This window comes from Anthonomus grandis, chromosome 17 (genome assembly GCF_022605725.1).
Source record: "Anthonomus grandis grandis chromosome 17, icAntGran1.3, whole genome shotgun sequence".
NCBI classification, from domain to species: Eukaryota; Metazoa; Arthropoda; class Insecta; order Coleoptera; family Curculionidae; genus Anthonomus; species Anthonomus grandis.
The window spans coordinates 13,749,812-13,775,711 of NC_065562.1; the positions used below are offsets into that span (position 1 = coordinate 13,749,812).

The window sequence follows — 25,900 nt, forward strand, 5'->3', positions numbered from 1 at the left end:
TGTACCCCTTGTGCCAAAATTGCTACTGCATTTCCCATCACATCATATCGATGTCATCCCGGATATTTCCCGAAACAATCCAATCTGATCGCAAGGCGACAAAACTCGTTCAAACTCCACCATAATCCCGACCAATCCGCGTTTCCCATCTAACGAAATAACAAACGACAAGCAACTTTTGACACGTATTTACATAAAATAAATGGCAATGCCCGTCCATACGAAAAGTTGGCTAATATTTCAGTTGCCGCCTCTCTCCAGACTAGGTAAGGTATATTTCCCCCGGGATTTCAATCGGGATTTCCGATTTGATGTCGCGACGACACCGCGACTTTTATACACCCCGATCTGTATCTTAATTTTAAATCTGTCAATGTTTCGTTTTTGATTTAAGGGCGGCAGAACGGAGAAAGGTGTCTGATATATGACGCTTCGGGGAATCTTTAAAAAAAAAAATTCAAAAAAAAATTAAAAAATCTGAGCCTTTTTCGTTAATTGAAATTGGCGGCGGAAATCAGGGATTATCCAGGGCGCTAATGTAATTTGTTCATCTGAACGTGTTCGGCGGCGGCGAATCCTCGCGTGACTGCTACTTTTTATCCCTCCGAATGCTTTTATTCTATGCTCGGTTCTCTTTTATCTTTTGTTAATTATTTTTATGATCTATCCTCCCCCGGTGCGAAACGGGTTATTTTGCTTGATTTTTTATACCCGCCATACTTGCAAAAGGGAAGATTAATATTACTTTTTTTTTGGAGCTTACTGTCAGTTGTAGGCGTTATTTATGAGAGCGAGTTATTAAAAGACGACAATTTATTCCACCATAATTATCCATTTAATAATTTTAATAGTATCCATGAAATTGCAGCTTGCATTTGCACAAAAAAAGACCAAAAAAAAATTTATTTTGTTTTCTGAAGTTGAAATCAAAGTGCATTAAGACATGGCGAATGACAATGACAAATACAATGACAAAAAACTAAAAAATATTTTTTTTCAAAGTTTTTGAAAGAAATTTCAAGGTGGAGAAGTTTGATTCTATAGTGAAAGAAATATTTTAAAAAAAGTGGCAAAGGAAATCCAATGAAAATTAACACATTTTTCATCTTTAGTAATTTTTTATTAAAATTGATAAAAATGAAATTAATTTGTAATACAAGAAAGAGCCTAAAGGTGCTACTTTTTTAAAAAGTAAATGTGAAAAAGTTTTCTTGGTCATTATCGCTAAATGACTGCGTAAAAAGGCCAAATAATTTACAGGATGCTAATGATTTTTTTAGCCAAAAAAGGCAGTATTTTGAGTAAAAATTGCTGATTTTATGATTAAGTTCAAATACCAAAATAATGAAATATTTCGACCTAAATTAATCCTTTAGGGATAAAAAAACCAAAAGCTTTTCAACGATGTTACAAATAATTTTTTTGGCTCTTAAAGCCGTGTAGTAAAAAGTTAAAGGTCAGTAGATCCTTAGCCAATATCCTAGGCTTCTTTTATGTAAAAATTCAAATATAGGTCAAATGATACATCGCAATATTTAAATTAAAATTGCTTTGTTACTGGTGAAAAAAAACTTAAACCTTGCTGGCTCTTATTTTGATTACTATAAGACTTTTTTATCACCTGAAATAAAAGAGAGTTATAAAATGTTAATAGTTTAATTTTAATTCTAATCCTATTTCCGCAATTGTTTTTTTATTGCCAAATATATTAGAATTCTTACGGTTTTTGTAGATTTTTCGGTAGTATAGTAATAATTTAGTAAAACTATATTTATGATATTTTTGTCATATTCTGAGATGAAATTGGTCCTATATACCATAATATTAATTTATGGTAATTCTTTTTTAGTTACTACAGCAATATTTTCAGCTAAAATTCTATAGATAGATAAGAAAGCCAAAAATCTGATAGGAATAATTTTGGGCTTATTTCCACGAGCAAAACCATTTTCCTTAATTTACCTCCCTAATGCCCTCAGGAGGTGTAGTGTAATAAATTTGATAAAATAAACTGAACTTTCACCGAATATGCATGTGGAGCTTAAAAAACGTTCTATAAATATTCTGAGAATTTTTGAGAATCACTTAATTCTTCATTACAGATTTGGTTGAGACGCTGACATTCAGTTGAAGGTGAGACTGAATAATAGCGACCAATGGATTGTTTTTTATTATAGGATTTATTAAAATATTTTCATTGGCTGAATTTCATTAAAAATTTCTTAAAACAGATATTTTTTAACAATAAATACAATAAACAATCTTGCGGTGCATATATTATGTATCTAACAAAACCTACTAAGCCAGAGGGGCTTTATTCAAACATTTTCATAACGTATTATACTAAAACATCATCTCTTGTTATCCGCTTAAATCAAGCATAAGAAAGGTCCAAATAAAATTTGCCGGCCCCAAGTAGAACAATAGGATTTCTCTTGGTTGGCAGAGCCGATTTGGCCATTATATTACGGAGCCTCGGAGCTCTTGTTCTTTTCCCCAAATAGGATTTTTACTTTGATAAATAATACAGGAATAGACGCCAAAATTACGCGTCGAGATGCTTTGCTTGTGGAGAAAGTATAAATATTATGGGGTTCTTATTTTAGTTCGGTTGTAGTTTTAGCGGTCCCAGAATGGTCTTAAGTATCATTAAAAAAAGAAACGTGTTACTGATATTTCCAAGCAATTCCAAAACATAATTCTCTTAGTAGTACATGATGTATTCTTACGAAGATGCCCATTATGTGGGTCCTATCTTTAAAAATGTTTTCTTGTAAAAGTTCCATTTATCCAAGATTAAATAAATGATTAAAAGTGATTGAAAATATCAAAAATGAGGTCAAAAATTTATTTATATAAACAACATAGTTTTAGCCATGGTATATCTATCGTAACCAATTTACTGGTATTTCAGGATACTTTGCTTGGATCCTTAGAGGAAGGAGAGCAACTAGACGTGATATATACAGACGTCTCCAAGGCTATTGGCAAAGTTAATATCAATATCATGTTGCATAAGTTGCATAGTGATTATAGTATGGTGTCTTGGTTTGAAAGTTTTCTTTCTTCTAGGGTTCAGTAGGTACGGATAGGTAGTGCTAGATCTGGTGTCCCACAGGGTGTCCATTGTTCGCCATTATTGTTGGGATCCAAAATTAGTTCAAAAGTTACACATAAAAGTTTAAAAAATATCGCCTCGAATGCAATGCAACATAAAAACTCACTTTACTGTTCTGTTAAATACTCAAAATAAAACGAAAAATTGCTTCAAATTACTAAAGAATAAAAAAAAACCTGCGTGTGTTGATTTTAAAAAACTCGAAAAACTTTTAAAAATCACTTTTTATATCTATAAAGAATATAAACATTGTATTTGGCACAAAAAAAAGGTTCCAATATCCTGAAAAGAAAATAAAAAAACTATAATAAAAAAAAATAAAAATAAAAAACTAATTTTAATTATTATACAAAAAAATAATTAATAGCTTTGATTTTAATCATACCGTCTTCTTTTTAGTGTTTTCTCCTCTTTATTTTCTTCTTTATATTTTTGATCAGTATCTTTAGTCTTAATAAACAACAATTGACAACACGAATAGGAACGGAATTAGCTAAAGAACATCTCGCATTTGCCAACTATGAAAGCAAAAAAAAAAACCACCAAATCTAAGGAGAAAAAACCCCAAAAGGTGCGTCACGAAAATCCCTAAAAAAAGGGCTTGTCTTAATAGACGTTCAATTTAGTAGATTAAAGCCTCAAGTTGAAAACATTCAGACAAAAGAGCGGAGTGATATGTCGTGTCACGACCGAAAAAAGCTCCGTTTCCCTACTCGACTTGTTACGATTATTACGCTATTATTTTAATGGAGAACATCGCACACACGCTCAATGAAAACGGGCGTGGTCACCCCAACGCTTTAGGCAAATCCGTGTTTTTTCGGCACCAGCCTCCCCCCTCTCCAACCCTTAATCCACGGACGGAAATAATTAGTTCTAATTTCTTCGGTAAAACTTCTTTCCGGGCAATTTATTTTATATAAGAGAGAAGCCATTTCCCGCAAGAGACAAAGTAGTTTTCGTCGAAACAAAAGACTATAAAGCTTTCAGCGTTGGTGAGTAAACTCTTTTCCGGTTGTTTTATTAAGTTTCCAGGTCTTGTTTTCCGCTACTTCTGGAACGGGAATGCTTTCGAGTTAATAAAATTGTTTGGACTCTGAATTAAGGGGATATATGTTTGTTTCCGGAAGTTTTATGAGTTCAGGTTCCCTAATTTCGATAACTAATTTCCTTATTGTCTAAATGCCTTATAAGAAGAGTTTGAGAATGGTGATATTATGTTGATAGGCAGAGGCTTCTTGAAATACTCGGTATCCAGTGTGAAATTTTAGCCACGTTCTTACTTCATCAGTGACAACGTACTATCATTGATACATTGTACTATATTACATAAATACTAGAGATACCAAAGATGCTAATGCTTCACGTATTATAAAAATCGATGCGTTGTTGAAAGTAGAAACAAATATTTTCAATCAGTATTCAAATTACTCAAGGAAACATGTAACTTGCAAGATGACCAATAATTAGTACAAATGAATATTAAAACAAATACCTAAGTGATAATAAGAAAACAAATATTTTCCAGTGTAGTACACCTACTTTTGCAACATTCGCTACTATCTAGAAGTCGATATCAAATGCGTGCCAACCAGTAATTAACTCCATGTAATATATCCTCAAACTAAATATGATCAAGGTCACACAGGCATTGCATCTCACCACTGGGTGATGAGAAATTACTATTTAAACACACTTAGAACTAAATTTTTCCACAACACACTAAGAACTAAAATTTTCCAGTGCTTTCCTAAATAAGGAAGAAATGAGAAACTAAAAAATTTAAAGGAAATCCACCCATAAATAATAAATAAATAAATTAATAAATAATATATCTTTATTTGGTATCAAATGCACATTACATTACATTTGCCCAAAAAGGCGAAGATTAGCTAAAGCTACTTTTATCTCTTAACCCTAGTAATAATAATTACAAATGTTTTGACAAACAAGCAGTATTAGTAATATAAAAATTAACCAAAGAACAAATTGAGTGAAAAAAAATTAATTAAATATATTTGTAAATCTCCAGAGAACATAAAACTAATTGTGCAATTGTTCCTCCAAGAACAAAGTTTTATAATCATTTCTAAAGCGAGATATTGGATTTGAAGAATTAGGTCTAAATCGATTAAACTAGATGCTAATGCTAGGGGCATTTACAACATGGATTAGTGTTACAGAAATGGTTTTACACAAATTGTGGAAACACCTACCAGAATAGCTCCTACGAGCCAGACATTAATCGATTTTATAGTCATCAATGACAAACATCTGGCGCACAGGGTGCATCTAACACCTAAAATTAGTGCTCCAATCCACTCAATTTTGTCTATATCTCTTAATCAGGAAAACAAGTAAACTATCAAAGCCGTTAAGCATCAAAGATCGTTTAAAAACTACGACTCGCATCTACTGCAAGAAAAACTTCTTAGTATTGAATGGAACAAGATTAGCTCCGACATAAATCTACTAGCTGACTCATTGATCACTGATATTGAGATTTTTGTAGACGAAATGTGCCATAAGGTTCCGATTATTTAAAATCAAAAATATGCGGACCAAAAATGGATAACGTCTGATATCAAACAAATGATGCGAGAAAGACATACTTTATATAAAAGGGCCGTTTTAGATAGAAATGAGGGTGCCTGGAGAGAGTATAAAACTAAAAGAAATATTATTGTAAACAAAATTAGAGTAGAAAAGGAAAAATGTTATGCAGAATTCATCGACGAAAACAAAAACAATCCTAAAGAATTATGGAAAAATCTTAAAGCTCTACTACCAGGTAAAAAGCATATTTTGACCAAACAAATCAATTTCAATGGGAAATTAGTCAGCGATGAAGCAAGCATTGCACAAGAATTTAATAAATAGTTTATAGAAAGTATACACATTATTGTCACCAATATCCCACAGTCACCAAATGTAATAAATAATGGTACCAGAGGCCCTGAACCTATTAAACTATTTTCCAAGTTTGGTCAAGTATCAATGAAAAAAATGAAGGAAATTCTTAAAAATTAAAAAAATGTTGGAGGTGGAGAAAATGCCATATCTAAGCAAGTCTTGTGTGATGTATCTTGTGCTGTCGGTGATCGTGTCTTGGATGTTATGAACACTTCTCTAAAAAATGGAGTCTTCCCGGAATCATGGAAACTGTCTACTGTTGTTGCTGTTCCCAAAGTACCAAATACCATTAACCATAATGAGTTCCGACCAATTAATACGGTACCTGTCTATGAAAAGCTCCTTGAGGTATGTGTAAAAGAGCAACATCTAAATTACTGTAATGAAAACTCGATAATTATTGAAAATCAGTCTGGTTTTCGTGAGTATCACTCGTGTGAGTCTGTTGTCGTTAATATATGTGATTATTTTCTCAGAGCCATTGATAATAATAAATATGTTTTAGCGGTATTCTTAGATTTTAAAGGAGCATTTGAAAAGATAGAGAAATTCTGCTATATAAATTAAACCAATTGGGAATTAGAGGTGATGTCTTGAACTGGTTTGAATCTTATTTGTGTAATAGAGTCCAACGTGTAAAGTATGGGAATAGTCTCTCTTAGGTTTTGGGTCCATTATTGTTCTTATTATATATAAATGACATGGTAAAAGTTATACAAAAATGTAAAACTGTGTTATTTGCAGATGACGTAATGACTTATATAATAGGAAACAATATTGATCAGATGGTAACTAATATAAATAGTGAGTTAACCAAAATTTGCAGCTGGTTTTGTGTCAACAAATTATGTTTAAACAAGTTAATCTAAATTTTGCCTTTTTACAAAAAAATCGAATAAATATTGACAATGTGAACATCAGTGTAGGTGGGGAGAGTATTTTTTATAAAAAATAAATAAAGTATTTGGGTATAATTTTGGATGCAAATTTGAATTTTATCGCACATGTAGATTACGCCATGAGAACATTTTCCAAGAAAGTTGGGTTTATTAATAAAGTTGGAAAAAACTTATCGATGCGTACAAAGCTCCTGCTATATAATGCCATTGCTGTTACCCATTTACAGTTTTGCTCAACATTATTGTTCAACCTGCCTAAATACAAGGTGAAACAGTTTGAAGTAATTCAAAATAGAGCAATGAGACTAATCCTAAAATGCAATCGATACACTCCTGTTAATATTATGTTAAGCGTGCTAGGTATGATGTCTGTGAGGCAAAAGATTATGTTTAATGTGTATGTATTTATTTTTAAATTAAAACAACGTCTATTACCTACATATATCTGTGATAAAATAAGAGTGTTCGGAAACGTCCACAATTACTGCACCAGAAATAATGCAGACTTTGTCCTTGATAGATGCAATACTAGTCAGATGTTAAATTTTGTACTCAGCAAGGGACTTATTGAATTTAATAAGTTGCCAACTGAAATCAAAATCTGTGATAATTTATACCCGTTTAGGAGGCTATTGAGAAAATTTATCAGTATGTGAATGTCTTATTTTATTTTTATTTTTATACATGTTAACATTTTATTCTTCAAGTTTTAGTTGCTTTGTTTTATTTCTACATTTTTAAATAGTAATTTTTAGTTATTTTTTGTACATACTTTGTTTTATCATTCGTTTTACCTTTATTTATGTAATTGTGGTTTGTATGTGTATTAATTTAATTTTGTTTTACAATTTTAACTGGTATTTTGTTTTATTTTCCCTATTTTATTTTAGGCTTAAATTTTATGTATAAATTTTCTGTATGTGAGACTTTTTATGTTTTTTGTATATGTATGCCATTTTGTACAAGCACACACTTTTTTTTTCAATTTATTTGCATTTTTTTACTTTTATTGATTTAAATTTTTAAGTTTTTTTTTTAAATATGTATTATATTATCTATATATTATGTATTACCTTTTGTAGCTCAAGCTAAATAAATACATTATTATTATTGTTGAGGCAAATAACTAGGTTATGAAAATGTTCGATTTACGTATGAACCATAAAAGGAACTATTCCCAACACCTGATTAATTAAAGTTTATTTTTCCAGTGTAAATAATTACACGTTTATTATATCTATCCTCGAAAAATGAACCCTATGTCAAAACATCAAAAATTAATAAACCCAAACAATAAATTATCACATCAACATCATCGTCACGAGGGTTGTTTCCGTTAAGAGCGGAGAGCGCCCCTTCTAATCTTAACTCGCTGTTAGTTAAGGACTCAATCATATTACCCTCTTCTCTCTGCCCGGCATCTTTTCAAGCCCCGCTGCAGGGGGATGGATACTTTACTTCAAAAGGTTTATCCGTTTAATATTCTTAAACCTCGACTCCCGAGGAGCGGAGAAGAAAGAATCAGCCATCTTTGATACCGGAGCGGTGAATGGCGAGGGGTGCGGTGGTGTAAGGGAGGACGCCGAGTGCCCTAATCTTGGACCGACTAATTCGCCCTGTTAGTAAGCCTACACCCCTCGAGTCTGGATATATGGTATGTGAGCCTTTCTTTCGCTCTAACTTAAGGGATTATGGGTTATGTCTATTAGATTGCTACATTTATATTACCCGATTTAAATGTTTTTTCAGATCTTCTTTGGATGTTCTTTCACGTACGATGGCTTCAATAAGAAGGTGGTTTTGAAGATAGAAAGAACGTGTTCGCCTCATTTTTTGTTTTTTTCTTATCTTTTACTGGTTGTCCACCTCTGGATCACACTATACTAATAAAAGTGATGCCCAAGGATCAACATAAAGAAGGTTATTTGGATGCTTTCTCAATTTTTTTAGCAAGTAACCTTTGGTCAATATCAGATATGTGTTTGTATTTTATTATTAATTTGCAAACATTTATTTAACTTTTCAGTTACATACAAATACAAGAAGAAATAAGCGTATTAATACAACAAAAATATTTTCATTTCAGTTTTTCCTTTGGTTTTCTGGTTGCCCTGCCCTGAAGAAGCCAAAAAGCAAAAACACATGTCGGTCTTACAGACTATCCCGAAAAACCTATTCTTTAGCTATTTAACTCTCCATGTTTGCTTTTACTATTTAAGAAAATGCAAATATTTATTAAATTAGTGCATTCAAGATGAAAGGAACAAATTCGTTTAAAATTCAAGTATTTTTTCTTCTTTTATTTGTTGTCGATGGTTTATTAAATAGGACGTAATAGATAGACAGAAAAAACAAGAAATTAGACTGATCGATCTGAGAGTAAAATGTGCAATTGAAAGTTATTTACCGACTTCAAAAATGCATTGAACTAAATGGACAACAAATTAAACACCAGTTGCAATAAATTTTGGAAACATTTTATTTTTTTATATCGTATGTTTCATTAGTTTATTACGTCAAATTTGACAAACAGCTGACTTTAGGCATACGGTATGCTATACAAAAAGTATTCAGAATATATCGTAGAATTGTAAAATGTCATAATATGCAGGGTATTCTGTTTAAAAAATTGAACGTTCACGCTATAGTTTCTACTTGGGGTATCCTGTATAGAAAAATTGTATTGCAAAAAACGCGTAAGTGACGAAGAAAAACACTTGACATCGTAAATGCACTGTTTATTGTATTGAATATCCTCTACTAAGGCATATATAGCATAATATTTGCAAATTTATTATGTAAAAAAAAAATTATTTTGCTCTTGGACTAGACTAGCTTGAAGGGCTTGGAGAGAATACAGCTAAGCTACCTATTAATTTATCACGAAGACTTATAATTATTGTTTTGGTCTTAAGAAACTTAAAGTGATCCCACAAACAAAAGGCCATTTCATCAGATTAATTATGATTATCGCTTATAAATAATCCCTATAGGTAAATTCTCCCTTAAGAACCGCAAATTTATTATCTCCACTTAAGCCCACTAATGGTCCTCGATCAGAATACTAAATACCCTTAAGCACCTCTACTGGTAACATTTCAAGAATTCTTAAGTCCCATTCACAAGGCACAATGGACGACAATGGACGTGTTTTGCTAACGAACGATCGCTTAAGTACGCGGGATCGGCTCCGTATTGTGTCAAGAGGATTAAGTCGTTTAAGGTGAAGTGAGTGCCGGCATTTGGCACTTACGGAACGGTAATGCCATTGTGCAACCGCTTCTTAATACCGCTATTCACACCGGAATACCGAGGAATACGGGGAAGACTTGCATATGTTTGTATGTGAACGTTTCAGGTATATTATTGGGCAGATTTAGATTTGTTATCGGTGTTAGATTTGCCACTGAGTTATGTCAAAGTTTTCCTTTTAAGCCAAATAGAATGAAGACATTCCACGAACGTTCCAGAGATATACTTAAACGTAAACGTAGTTATGTACATTTTCATTTGTAATAGCAAAAGGTAATTTTTCAGTTAAGGAAACTGGTTAGTAAACAGCAAGCTGATGGTATGCCTCTGTTACGTCTTCTCGTGGTTGCCATTTCGATTTGTTGGAATTGTGATGATTGAGAGCCTGGTTTTCGTACAATCATCTTCCAAAGTTAAAGATTTTTTATTTTTAAAATTAACAAAAATTTCTTCCAGGCAATTGAGGCTAGGCCCTGGCTCAACTGTCTAGAATAACGAAATTAAGTTTAAATCTTCTATATTGGAAAATGGAAAAAACATTGAAATTGTAATTATTCAGAGCCTGGCTTTCTCAAAATGGTCTTTCAAAGTTATTTTATTTGTATTTTTTAAATAAACAGGAATTTAGTCCAGGCAATTGAGGCTAGACCCTGGCCTAACTGTCTAGAATAATGAAATTAAGTTTAAATCTTCTATATTGGAAAATGGAAAAATCATTGAAATTGTGATGACTGAGAGCCTTGCTTTCTCAAAATCGTCTTTCAAAGTAATTTTATTTGTATTTTTTAAATAAACCGGAATTTATTCCAAGCAATTGAGGCTAGGCCCTGGCTCAACTCTCTAGAATAATGAAATTAAGTTTAAAACTTCTGTGTTGGAAAATGGAAAAGTCATTGGAATTGTAATGATTGAGAGCCTTGCTTTCTCAAAATCGTTTTTTCAAAGTAATTTTATTTGTATTTTTTAAATCAACAGGAATTTATTCCAGGCAATTGAGAAATGTGTCACATCGTTGCTGAAACTGGATTGCACAGAAATAAATTAAATATATTGTATTAACCGATGGCAATGGCATTTTCAGAAAATTTTACATAGAATAATGGTAACTGTAAAAGAATAAATAACTCAAAAGTGATTTTTTTTGCTCATTATCTTGTAAAATAATATACAAGTTAATAGTAGTGGGATAAATATAAAATCTTGAATCAGTTTTAAAAATGTACATAAGTTATTATTTATGTAAGGGAAAAGAGTATTGTAAATTCATATCATATATATTTGTAATAGGAGTTAATTTGAAATAAAAAGTCCATTGTAAATTTACATTCCTTGTAATTCCACTTGCAATTTCTTTAGTGCATAATATATCAAATAATAAAAGCAGATATACCGTTATTAAAAAACGTATTTGTTGGTATGCCTTCCGGCTTATTGGTTAATGGTGTATAAAATTTGTTCATAATTTTTAATAATACATAAGGAAAAACCTATTTTAAGAAAAAGTGGTCACAGAATAATAATTATTAACAATAATTGCATGTTTCAATAGTTTTCAGAAACATTATGATGAAATATTTAATTTTTAATAATGATTTTATATCATAAGTATCCATGGTACTTCCCGCTACAATCACGTACTTATCTTATCACTTTTTAAGAAATTATTAATATACTCAATATATAAACGCAAAATTGTTTTTTTTTTTAATTATTTTATCAACAGAACATTAAAGTCTTAAAATGAAAAACGCTCTCAGTAATTTCATTGTGTTAATCTTGTTTTCAGCTGCTTGGGCACACAATTTTCTGGAAATCAACTCAAAGTATTACATATCACAAGATGAGGTAAGAATCGTATTAAGATGACTTTTTTTAAAATTTTTATGTTAAATTAATTTTTTAGGAAGACTTCGTGATGGCCGCCATCAACTGTAAAGTAAACGGTTGGTCCTTTTTGAAAATTTTAAATCAAGAAGATAACGACTCCCTAAATGCGACTCTAACTGCACTGGGATTGGACAACAGTAAAACTTATAATTGATAGAACGACGTTGCAAAGGGTTTTTTTTTAAATTATTTTTAGCTCCAATGTGGTTAGGGGGAATTCGATCTGGTGGTGCAATGTATTGGCTAGAAACAGGAGATCATATTAACTATACACATTGGGCACCATCTGAACCCTCTTGCTCCGATTCGTATTCTTGTTGCTTACTATTTAACCAGCAGGGAGGAGGTTTTTGGTATTTAAATACTTGTAGCACAAAACAGTATTATCTTTGTCAAAAATAACAATTTTTTCTTGTAACTTTCATTAGCCCATCTTTATGTAAAATTACGTAATTTATTTTGTAAGAAAGTTTGTAGGTTTACTGTTTTGGTTTTTGTATTTAGATTTAGATATTTTATTTGTTATATATTACTGGGGCACAGAAATTAATTCTATTATTTTAGTTATTTACAGTATTTGGATGAAACAACATAAATAAGTAATTATAGTAAATTTACGGTGGAGGTTGTACATTTGTGAAAAATAATAACTTTTGCGTTATTAATAAACATTAGATTCTTCTTAATAATTCCAGTTTTAAGATACGAATTTATGAAATTAGTCCTGTTCATAAAACCATGGACTAAACTGGACTTTTTATTTTTATTCTTTTTTGTCTATTAATAAATAAGTATAAATGAATTAAAATTTCACACACTTTACACCATACAGTGTACGATGTTGTTCAAGGTAGAATAATCTAGTCTGTCTGAGCACTGTAGTAGGAGGAACATTTAAATTAAGCTGACACAACAACTCAGGAGACTGTATTACATTGTTAAGAATGTTGTATGTTGTGACAATATCGCAGTTTTTACGTCGAATCTCTAACTTTTCAATGTTCAGCAATCTATACATTTCACTGTAATTAATATCAATACAAGGAGTATTAAGCTTGTAAGCAATATATCTTATGAATTTACGTTGAACTTTTTCTAGACACATTATATATTTAGCATAATAAGGTGACCATATACATGAATTCGACTCAAGTTAACTGCGAACCAATGAAAAATACAGAAGTTTGATGGAATCAATACTGCTGAAATCATGAGTGTGCCTCTTAATAAAACCCAACATTTTGTAAGGCTTATTACACAGGTTTTCAATATTTTTTGAAAAAGTTAGTCTGCAATCAAAAAGCACCCCAAGATCACGTGTCTCTGATACCTTCTCAATAAGTGAACTCATTAGATGGTACTAATGAAATGGTGGACTAAAACTCCTGGTAAATTGAATATATTTGCATTTTTTAGCATTTGGGACCATTCTATTGTTCTTGCACCATAATTTAAATTTGTGGAGATCGGAAAAAAGTTCATGATGTGCCAAGTTACTGTCTATAATTCTAAAAATCTTCACAATCTGTGTTCTTTCAGACAGATATGACTTCAACCAGGCCAAAAGACAACCACCAATGCCATAAAATGACAACTTTGTAACCAGGAGAGAATGATTAACCCTGTCAAAGGCCTTGAAAAAGTCAGCATACTCGCTCTCCAAGGCCCCCGACAAAGCTGTTTGGCAAAGCAACAAATTAGTGGTAATGGACCTACCCCTGACAAACCCATGCTGCTTAGTTGAGATTATGTTTTTAAATTTCTCTGATAAAAAATCTGTGACAAAACTTTCAAGGACCTTTGCAAAGTGACAAGCCAGAGAAACAAGACGATAGTTTTTCACATCATCCCTCTGACCTGTATTCTTAAATATAGGAGTCAAATAATTTAACTTTCATGAGGTTGGAAATCTGCCTGTCTTGAAAGACAAGTTATAAATTAGCCATAGTGGACGTGCCAAAGCAAATCCATAGTGTTTTATGAAGACAGCTGGAATACAGTCAGGCCCAGGGCCCTTATTAACATTGACATTGGTTAACTTTTCAAAGACTTCAGATATTTGTACATGCATTTCATTAATATCAAAAGAACATGCAATATCAGGCTGCGTAAATTCCTGAACATCAAATTCATCAGGAGAGTAGACTGAAGAAAAATATTGTGCAAATAAAGATGCTATTTCATGGCCATTTTCGCCCACTGCATCTAAATATTTCACAGTGGATGGAATACTGTTATTTTGTGTCTTATCTCTTATATATTTCCAGAAATCTTTAGGGTCACCGGAAATAGAAGATTGGGTTTGCTCAATATAGTTTGAGTAGCACTGATCGGCCTGATTTTTACAGATTGCTCTAAGATTACTGAACATTTCATAGTCTTCAACGGCCTTAGACTGTTTATACTTTGCATGTGCCAATCTTTTTTGCAAGACATTTGATTTCAATTCTGCGCTGAACCATATTGGAAACTTGAAATTTATTGTTAATGTTTATGATAGGTACAAAATAGGTAAGAGCGTTGCCCAATGCATTAAACAAACAGTCCACATTAGCGTTAACATCAGATGAGAATAAACTATCCCAAACCGCATCAAGAAGGTAGCTGCTAAGCTGCTGCAAGCAAACAAACTGCTCATAGTTCCACGGCAATGCTAATTCTAGCCTTTCAATATTCTAAGATCTTCTGCCTCAAACAAAAAAAAGAAAAAAAAAGGAGAACCGTAGGCATGTAAACACGCGTCAAGCAGCAATAGTCCATTTATCGCGAACTCTTCTTCGGGAGCAACAGTTGTAAATATTAGTGGGGCCCCCGGCACGCCATTGGCCCCGACGTGACGGGGGGAGCCCCCGCGGGGCGGCCAGAAGGGAAACTCACGGGCACACCCTTCTCGTGGTGGGGACGTTCAGATGTTCCGTTGTTTCGCTGAATGGGTTTGGGGAATTAGGCTGATTGCCCCCCTGGGGAGGTGGGGTCGCGAGAACCCTTAACTGGGTAGAATACAGGGGGTGGTGAGAGAGGTAAAGAGGGAGAGACTACAGCAAATACAGGCGGTGGTGGCGGTTATTTCGCCGCCACCGCGTCGTTATCGTTGCCGATGTTACTGTTAAATGGGGCCGTGGATTGTTGCACTTGATGTTTTCGATTATTGCGGCGCTGCCGCTTGTACGGGGTGAGTTGGAGAAATTTCGGAGGAACGTTTTTGAGTAAAAAATTAAAATAAAGTTTTAGTTCTAGAAAAATTCTTGGACCTATAAATGCTGAGTGGAATGAGTAAGAGGAGAATAACTTACGTTCCATTACGTGAAAGCGTCCTTGTTTTACATTAAAGAGTATAATCTTTGGTCTGAACCTCATTTTGATATTTACCTTCTCACCTTTCTGAATTGTTACCATAGGGTGGCTGCCCTCCAAGGCTTCACTAGTAATAGAACTTATGATCTCATTCATCCAATATCTTTATCCCCGTCATGTCTATACTACAACTAGGTGCCAGAGTATCCCATTATTTATCATGCGATCTCATACGTGCACATATACTTTAGCTAGTTTTACATTTTTTTCAACTGTCTAAAAGGAAAAATTAAATGTTTCTTATAGGCAGTTACGGAAGATTTGATTATATTTTAGGTGGACACAAAAAAATAAGTTACGATCCTGTCCCAATCCTGTCAAGCATATTGAATCATCAATATGCTGACAAATTAGTGAACCTTTGGCCAAAGAACCGAAAAATTTGTCAGTCACTTATTGTATTTTAGAATGTTCTTAACAAAAATCAAAAGCACCAAGTCGACCAGAACGTGAATGCCCTCTGATCGCCCCATTCGAGTCATCCACATTTAACCCCATGACTGTTGAAAATATGTTCTAGAACTTCTAAGTAAATTTCGGGAAACTGGGTAAGTCACCAATAAAAAACACAACATTAAAAATCACATAAAGAACGAAGTAATAGAAGTGGGAGTTTAAGGACCGGTTCATGTATATCTTACGTTAAGTACCCGCAAATTGGATACTGTGTGTAGTAGTAGTCGACGTAGTATCCAACGGATTCTAAAGGCCCATAGTTTTCATCCGTATGAAATTTACGTTGTGGAAGAACTTAATGAAGATGATTTTTATCGGCGATTATAATTTTGCGAAGATATGAATGAACGAATTTTAAACGATGAACATTTTCTATTTATGAACACTTGCTTTTCCGACAAATGTTAGGAATGTTAGGTAATATAGCGTACTAAGTCGTTATAACTGCCGATATTAGTCCGATTCTAATTCCAGAATTTATCATGATAAATTCACACAGCAGCCACAAAAATTAAATGTTTGGGCTGGTATTTTTGGCGATCATTTAGTTGGTTTCTTTTTCTTACCTGGAAATTTGACCGATGAAATATATTTAGTATTATTGAAAGACCTCATAGATCCTGCATTAACTGCCATAATTGAAAATCAGAATGATCGGCGGTACTTTGCGAATAGGTTGATGTTCCAACAGGATAATGCCCCACCACATTACGCATTACGTGTTCGGCAATATTTAGATCAAAAGTTTCCAAATCGATGGTTTGGTTGAAGAGGTGCCATTGAATGGCCCAGAAGATCGTCAGATTTATGATCTGTGCATTTCTTTTTATCGGGTCACTTTAAAAGCAAAATCTGTGCTATTCAGCCAACATCGTTAGAAGATGTGCTGAAAAGAATTGTGAATAAGTGCCTTCGAATTACTCCGTAGATATTAATTCACAATTAACCCCACGGAAGTTTGGGTCTTTCCTTGACACTGGTTTGACTATCCACTACTCGTATTAAACTTAAAATAAATATCTCTAGAACAAATTCTTTCAATCTTAATCGATGTATACTATTTAAATCATAACAAATCTGCAAATTATTTTTCTCAAATCTTTTGCTCTATAGTATATTATGTTTCTTATCTTACCGACATGAAATAGTCCTGTGTTTGAGTATAAAGCAAGAGGGATACACTCTGAGAGGTAGACACTAGAGTATTCCAGAAAAAAGAAGTCGAGATTGAAAAACAAAATGAAGAAAATCCAGATGGAACAGCGCCAGCAAAAAATGACTGTAGAAATGTACGTCAGCAATAAGCTGCAGAGGAAGAACAACAAAATTCGCAATAATTTAAAAAAATGTATATATATCAATAAAAATTACATTATTTTACAAGTAATCCTAAGTTGCTGTTTGTTCATCATCAGAATCATTCTCTACAGCCCACTTCAAATCGTCATTATAATACAAAAATATACTGGGCATATAAAAGTTCTGGGGCAAACCCAGCTCCGTAAAAATCTCCCTTTCATCGGGAATCCCGTTCTCCTCCAACGTCTTAGTCATATCAATATTATTGTCCAAATACCTCCAAGTGTAACTGCTCGCATCACTATTAAACAGCCGATATCGCTCAAGGATCCTGTAAAACGTATCCTCGCAGCACACGGTAATGGTGACTTCAGCCATTGTGAGCATATTGATGATCCTTATGGGTCGGGTTTTTTTACTTAAAAGACCAATTTGGTACTTCTCGTCTTTCCACCATGGGGGTCTATCCTGTCGCGTCCAAGCAGTCGCTGGCACATTCACTTGGACATCAGGCAACGGTCCATGTGGACAGTATGGGACTTTAATTCCAGTTTCTGGATGAACGTAGTGCATTATATCACCAGTTCTCTCGTCGAACCAGTGGCTAATATCTTTACCGGCCATAGCGAGCAGTGGCTTGACGCATTGTTGGTCTTTGTATTGAGTTATCAGGGGGGTGATGTCCAGCACTTTTCCAAGGAAAGACACCCAACAGTCATGGGGTTGATTGTGGATTACAACTTCGAATGGGGCGATCACGGGCCATTGACGTTCTGGTTTTGGGGCTTTTTGCATTTTTGTTAGGAGATTTGTAAAATGTATGTGACAGTGACAAGTTTTTGGGTTATTTGTCAAAGGTTCTCAAATATCACCAATTTGTCAGCCTATTGATGATTCAAATTAAGTAGGAATTAGTGTGTTCAGGGGGATTGGATTGAATTGTATTGGGTTGACTTGGATTGAGTTGGGTTGGCATGGTTAAGGAGTGGTGGTTAAGTGGTTGTTTTCTGATCACCTGAAATATAATAAAAATATTTTCGATTTCTTCCTCAACTCCCTGCAAAAAATATTTAATTTTTCTTTTTAAGCAGATTAGAAGAAAATATAAAACTAGCGCTAGATATGCGAACGTAGTCGGAAAAATGATAGTTCTCGTACTAAACATGAGATGGTGTGCTAAAATATGGGATACTTTGGTATCTAATTGTAGTTTAGACGCGACAGAGATAAAGATGTTGATTTTTCTTAATGAGATCCATTACTATAGTGGAGAGCAGTCACCAGATCTTCAGACCAAAGATGGAGAATTTTGGCATAAAATAATACTTAAGAGTATTATCATATTAAAGTATATGAGAATTTCAGAAAAGTCATGAATGTTTGGAGGAAATAAGAAACTACTTCCAGGCAGTTGAATGGACACCAAACTGCACCAGTGTTGCTGTGCGCCTAGAAGCAAAAGGAAATGTCCTCGACTGCGTGGAAGAAATAAGGAATTACTTCCAGGCAATTGAACAATAGACTTTTATTTCCCTGGAATGACTGAAAATGTCTTCAATCAATTGCATGAAAGAAAAAAGACTACTTCCAGGCAGTTGAAAGAACGCAATTTTTATCGGTGTTGCACTGCCTGGAAGCAAAAGAAAATGACTTCGACTGCCTGGAAGATATAAGCAATTACTTCCAGGTAGTTGAGCAGTAAACTTTTACCTCCTCGGAAACACTAGTAATGTGTTCAATTGTCGGGAAAATATATGTCGAGGAATAACCTCAACCGAGACTTGAGCAATGGCTTCTAAATGTTTGGAAAAAATAAGAAACTACTTCCAGGCAGTTGAATGGCTGTGCGCCTAGAAGCAAGAGAAAAAAAATGTTTTCGACTGCCTGGAAGAAATAAGAAATTTTTTTCAGGCTATTGAACAATGAACTTTTGTCTCCCTGAAAACACTGGAAATGTCTTCAGTTGCCTGAAACAAAAAAGAAACTACTTCCAGGCAGTTGAAAGGGCGCAATCTATATCAGTGTTGCACTGCCTGGAAGCAAGAGGAAATGCATTCGACTGTCTAGAAGATTTAAGAAGTTACTTCCAGGCCATTTAACAATGAACTTTCACTTCTTAGGAAGCCCTAAAAATGTCTTCGATTGCCTAGAAGTAATTAGGAAGGTTATTTCTCCACTAGGAATGGAGCAATGCCTTGTAAGTGCTTCGAAAAAACTACTTCCAAGCAGTTGAATGAACACAGTCTGCATCAATCACTACTCAAGGCCATTGTCACTACCTCAAATCAAGAAAAAAAGTCTTCGACAGACTACTGCATAGCAGAAATAAGGAATTACTTCCAGGGTATTAAGCAATGAACTTTCGCTTACCTGGAAACACTAGAAAGGTCTTCAATTGCTGAAATAATTATTTTCACTAGTTCCATCGACTGCCTGGCATTTATAAGGAATTACTTCCAGGTAGTTGAACAGTAAACCTTTGCCTTACTGGAAATATTAGAAATGTTTCAATTGCTTGGAAAATATAATGATTAAGCTATTAGCATCTTCATCTTAGAGGATTAGCATCCCAAACCATTTTATGAAAAATCAAGATTTTGTCATATCTTAAAGAGATTCTATCCCGCTGCATCCGTTATACATCCAGAATAGGTATTTTCAGAGGCTCCCGGCTTACTGGCTAATTTGTCGGGTAAGCGGGGCGTGAAATTGCCTGTTTTCTAGCTCCACGCGGTGCCGGGGTTTTGTTGTTTGCGAAATTGCCACTCTTTTAGCGGAATTACCCCTGATGATGGCGAGAGACGTTCCATGCTTATATTGCGAGACGATGAGAGTCGTCACGTCGCGCCAGGGATCAACTCCACGAAATGGAGTTATGGAGAAGGATTTACCGGAGGAAATGAGACTTTTCTTATTGGGTTTGTTTTTTTTTTTTTTTTTTTAGGGGGGAGGTTAAGAAGTTGTTGTGGTTTACTGTTTTTGACTTTTTGGAGGTTCAAACAATGACTTTTGGGCACCTTTAGAATATTTATTTAGAATGATTCAATACATAGGCTTACATGTATACAGTGTGAGTCTGTAACTTGGAATAAATGCATATACTTTTCATTCATCTACATACAGTGCATCCCAAAAGTTATGTCTAAATTCATTTAAAATTCAGGGGTATGTTCGAAAAAAAAACGCTCGGACCCGTCGATTTTTATTTCAAGTTGCGCATTTTTGTACGTGAAGTTTGTATATACAGGGTTGCTCAAAAATAAATTACGACCATCAACTTCATTTTTTCAAACGAAAGCACCTTTTTTTTATTTCATCTTTGAATTTCGCGTGGAATTCTACGTAGTTTTATGCATCATGTCCTATACCTAAAGTCAACAGTTATCGAAAAAAAGACGATAGGGAGTTACGGCGCGCACTTCTCTGCGAATTCTCTCTTTCAAGTCATCTAGATTATTTGGCCTATTAACAAATACCTTCGACTTGAGGTATCCCCACAAAAAAGAGTCCATTGGTGTTAGGTCAGGCGACCTAGCAGGCCATTTGATGGGTTCTCTCGATCCTATCCACCGATTGGGAAAGGTTTCATCCAAAAATGTACGCACAGTGGCAGCGTAGTGCGGAGGAGCGCCATCTTGCTGGAAAATTAGTTCTTCGTCAGGATAGTCTGGGCCCAATGAATTTGGAAATAAAGTAATGCTGGAACTAATTTAAATTGGAGAAAATCGAGATACACTTTTCCCGTTAAAGTCTGTTCAAAGAAAAAGGGACCTATTACTCTTCCGCGCACTATTCCACACCACACATTTAGTTTTTGAGGGTACTGGATGTTTACCTCCATCATCCAATGCGGATTTTCTATTCCAATGCGGATTTCCCAATATCGACAATTTCGTCTGTTCACACTATCATTCAAACAGAACGTGGCTTCATCGGAAAAAATAATATTTGTTACTAAATTATTATTTAGATTGCACATGTTTTGTAAGCGTTCACAAAACTCATTTCGCCTATCGAAATCGTCATCAAATAACTCTTATACAGGAATAACTTTTTAGGGGTGATATTTGTGCTTTTTAACTATTCGGTGAACTACAGATTTCGCCATGTGTAAATTTGCCCCAACCTGCGACAGAGGAGTGCATGGATTTCCTTCCAAAGAAAGCAAAACGACAAGATGTTCATTTTCATCTCGAGCAGGACGACCAGATTTCGGCAGATCTCTAACATAACCGAATTCTCTAAATTTAGCCTCTATTCTACTCACCACCTTTTGACATATCGGAGTACGATCAGGATGAATTTCATTGAATAATTGAGCAGCTTCTCTTTGAGTACGTGTTCCAAACCCAACCATGCAGAGAATTTCTATTTTTTCCGTTAACTTTACCATTGTGAAAACCGCAACTTTGCTCGTACACTTCACACTTGACAATATAATTTTGCTCTGTATAAAAATTCTCAGAGATAAGGTGACTCGTAAGGTGAACTTCAATAATAATGTTTGGTCGTCTTTTTTTCGATAACTGTTGACTTTAGGTATAGGACATGATGCATGAAACATTCGTAGAATTCCACGCGAAATTCAAAAACTAAATAAAAAAAGGTGCTTTCATTTGAAAAAATTAAGTTGATGATCGTAATTTATTTTTGAGCAACCCTGTATACAAACTTCACGTACAAAAATGCGCAACTTGAAATAAAAATCGACGGGTCCGAGCGTTTTTTTTCGAACACACCCCTGAATTTTAAATGAATTTAGACATAACTTTTGGGATGCACTGTATATTTTTAGTAGTTCATATACTTGTTTTTTCTTAAAAAATCCACGGACCCGTCGATTAGTATTTTTAATTGCGCTTTTTTGTTGAAAACAAATTTATACAGTGGGTCTCAAAAATAAGATATGAGGTCATCAACGATTTTTTCAATTAATCCTAATTTTTTCATACGTATATTATTAAAGAGCATACCAAATTATATATAGCTGCAAAATTTTAAGTTTATGTGATAAACCTTTTTCCAGAGAATTAAAATATTTTTGTTTAATTTAAAGTAAATTAGAAAATCTATTTTTCTCTAAGTTTTTTTTTTAACAAATGTTTAAAATGTTGTTTACTTACTATTTAATATTATCATCGTAAACGTACTTAAAAAATTTGATATTTTCTAACGATTTATGTAGAAATGAATATATAGTGGGTTCAAAAATTGAAAATACGTATTACAAAATTTGAAATGCATACGACTTATACAAAATTTTAGGTTCTTTATAACTAATGATTTCCAAGATAATTGAAACACTCAAATATAGCCCATTACTATTTGACAATGCCCTAAACGTACTTGAAATTTATTTTAAACGTTTCTGGAGAAATTATTCTACACTTATGCCTTATTCTGGTGTTCAACTCCTCAATGTTTGCGGGTTTTGGTACCTAAACTTTTTTTAGGTTTTGGATCTAAAGGAGTTAGATCGGAAGATCTGAATGGCCATTCAAAAGGTCCTCTTCTACCAATCCATCTGCCTTGCGTAATATTAACGTAATTAATACTTTAATCTTAGAAAACGGATATTCGGATATGTAGAAACATGCAAATATTATACCATTACCTAAGATATCTAATCCTGTAAACGTTAAGGATCTGAGACCATTTAGTATTTTACCTGCAGTTTCAAAAATACTAGAAAAACACAAATCTAATCAATTAGCCATTTTTTTTCAAATCAATAACTGTAGTTTCTGATTGTAAGTCTGGTTTTCATAAAAATTTTAGTACTACCACATCTCTTGTAAAATTTGTCATATAGAACTAATTTGGATAAAAGGGAAATAACATGCGTCGGACTTTTTAAAATCTAAAAGTAAGGGTTTTGATACTATTAATCATGAAATATTTTGAGCCAAACTAACATATTTTGGATTATCTAATTATGTCAATCAGTTTTTAAATCTTTTATCAAATTAAAATAATTAATATTTATTTAATATTTTATCTTAAAAACCGAGCGCACTGTGTTTGCTTAAAAACAGAATTTGGCAATAGCATCCAGTCCAACTTTTTACCTATGAATACAGGAGTATCATAAGGATGCGTATTGGGCCCACTCCTTTTCTCTATTCATGTAGCAGATATGTCCTTATACAAGTCGAAATCAGCATGAGGGAACATGATTAATGCCTTTAGGCTAATGTCGAATTGGTGCATAACTTAAGGCATAATGCAAGCAAATCATCAATTATTCTTTTTGGTAACAATAAAAATCAAATAACAGAATTATCTGACACTATTAATATTCAAAAAATAACACCTCTTTGCCAGTAGTTACTGAAGCGAAAAATTTAGGAATGTTTTTTGATAATTCCCTCTTATTTCAAAGTCATATTAAACAAAAACTTGGTATAGCATACATGCGTTTAAGAAAAATAAACTACTTAAAAAAATATTTGTCACCGAAAACTAAATATTATCTATGCAATTCTCTTGTTTTATTAATTTTCGAATAAGAAGATATCGTTTATCACATTTCTCTTACATTAGGTATCTTTAAATCTATTCAAAAATTGCAAATTATATGCATGCGTTCTTCATTTGATATAGATTTCAGAAATCACATTACCCCATATTTGAATAATAATTCGATTTTATCAATGTTTGCAAATATCATATTTTTTGTTTATATACAGAGTAATAAAAAGTGGAGATCTAAGGCCACTTTTTAATGCTTGGGACTATTCTCACTTTACTAGAAATTTTATTTTTTCATATATCTGAATCAAAACACAGCAGGCATTTTTTGAACTAGTGCAGCAATTAATGGTTCCTAGGGTAGGCGCTTGCATGAAAGTTGCAAGCACCTACCCTATTGGAGAACAATATTTCCAACAATTTTTATTATCTCTACTCCTACTTTGTGTTTTACAGTACTTTAATCATTTTTCCCTTTTGTAAAAACCGTTGATTTTATAAGAATTAAATTAATGAAATAAAATGGTTGTTTTAATTTTTTGTATTTAAAAACCCAAAATCTAATACGTGGTGTCCTCTTTCAAACAACATCAAAGCTATTAAAAAAGTTAAATTTAGTACCTTAGAAAACCTCCCTATACCTAATTTAATATGGTTATTCTCGTTTACTGGCAAATTATTTAGAAAAATTGAAAATTAAATAAATTTTTCGCCCGTATCTCCGCAGGGAAGCATTTTCAGGCATAGGTTTATAGAGAGTTTTTTCAATATTTTGACTTAAGTACGCCCATAAAATTTCGTGCAATATTAATAACTCATATTTTAAATCTTTCATATTTTAAATATTCTCATATGATAATGACTCATATCTTAATAATATTTTTTTTATTATTATTATTTTATTAGATAAAGGCCAAGAATTTACATTCTGTATTGCTGTATGAACTAAGTAGGCATTACAATATATTTTAATAAATCTTCAAATTTGAACACTAAACATGTCCAATTTGTCTAAATGATTTTTAAAACAGTTTACAGAAGGAGCAGTTATGACATCTACGGGTAACGAATTCCAAACATCGAATACTCTATTAGGGAAAACATTTGACGTGTTTTTGTTTTATACATCTGTTTTTTTTAATTTCAAAGTGTGACCGCGAAGTCTAATATCCCGATTTCTTTCAATTAGTTCGTTTAGATCACAGTCCAAATAATTATAAAGGATTCTGAATGGAAAAATTAAATCGCCACGAAGCTTTCGTTTATCAAAAGTTTGCATTTGATACGAATATCTCGCATATCTTTAGTATTCTCTAACAATTGAAATTTACATTTCATTACTTTGTTTTTGCTTGATTCTCGGCGTTCTTTTCTCCCCTTTTGCATGCTTTTTGCCCTATTTCTTACTCCACTTTGCGCCTCTTACCCTTAAGATGTATATTTTTTTTTCCAACTTATACCTATATATGTCAGAATTATATTTTATTTTATATGTTAATCTGATTCTAATACTTTATATTTGACCTATACCTCTATGCTACTTGTAAAAGTATTATAGAGAGCGGGGCTACTTTACAAAAGCTTGTATTTAAACGAGTCTTATGGATCGGTTATATGAACGCGAGGTGGTTCTTATTTGTCATATATTTTTCTGTATTACAACTATAACTCTGTATTTTAAGGACAAATAAAAAAGTTTTGAATTTAAATATTTGATTCGCATATGAGACCAATAGGAAACGCCAGAGTTGTCTATTATTAACTCAGTCAAAACAGTCAATTACCCAATATACATAAAAACCACCCTATAACCACACAAGCAATTCGATATGAAAAATAAGATTTTTGGCCAAACAAGCCCGCTCACCCACCCCATCGTCACATACTCAATCCGAGAAGCAGAGAGCCGCACTTTAGCCCCGTTTACCGAACAAAGATGTCGTAATAACTTTCCAAACAAGCCAGAAGAGCACAAGCGAATGTATCCCGTACCTAAATTATCATTTTAAAGGGGTTGAAAAACCGTGGGGAGGAAGGTAGAGGGGAAAAGAAAGAAGCGACACGACCAACCCTCTGCAATACCGAAGTAACGTTCAAGAGAAAGACGGGAACATTCACAGGGGTGTTACCCGTATGACCGTAGTAATTCGAAGGGTGTGCCTTTTCCGTAACCGCCCCGGCAAACTAAAACGAACACACCGGCGTAAAGTTGCCTCTAAAGGACTCTATTTCACTCGACGATAGAGCAGCG

At 33.5% G+C, this 25,900-nt stretch overlaps 2 protein-coding genes across 2 annotated transcripts; one reads left to right on the plus strand and one right to left on the minus strand.

Annotated features, from left to right (window-relative positions):
* Nucleotides 1-11,864: 11,864 nt before the first annotated feature.
* On the plus strand, nucleotides 11,865-13,151 carry LOC126746221 (C-type lectin 37Da-like). The gene is made up of 3 exons (XM_050454372.1): nucleotides 11,865-12,027; nucleotides 12,086-12,206; nucleotides 12,266-13,151. The coding sequence occupies exons 1-3, from the start codon at nucleotides 11,923-11,925 to the stop codon at nucleotides 12,469-12,471; spliced, it is 432 nt and encodes a 143-aa protein (XP_050310329.1). The 5' UTR covers nucleotides 11,865-11,922; the 3' UTR covers nucleotides 12,472-13,151.
* Nucleotides 13,152-17,213: 4,062 nt separating this feature from the next.
* Nucleotides 17,214-18,045, minus strand: LOC126746313 (cytochrome b5 domain-containing protein 1). Its single transcript, XM_050454490.1, has one exon. The coding sequence runs from the start codon at nucleotides 17,971-17,973 to the stop codon at nucleotides 17,269-17,271; it is 705 nt and encodes a 234-aa protein (XP_050310447.1). The 5' UTR covers nucleotides 17,974-18,045; the 3' UTR covers nucleotides 17,214-17,268.
* Nucleotides 18,046-25,900: the final 7,855 nt, after the last annotated feature.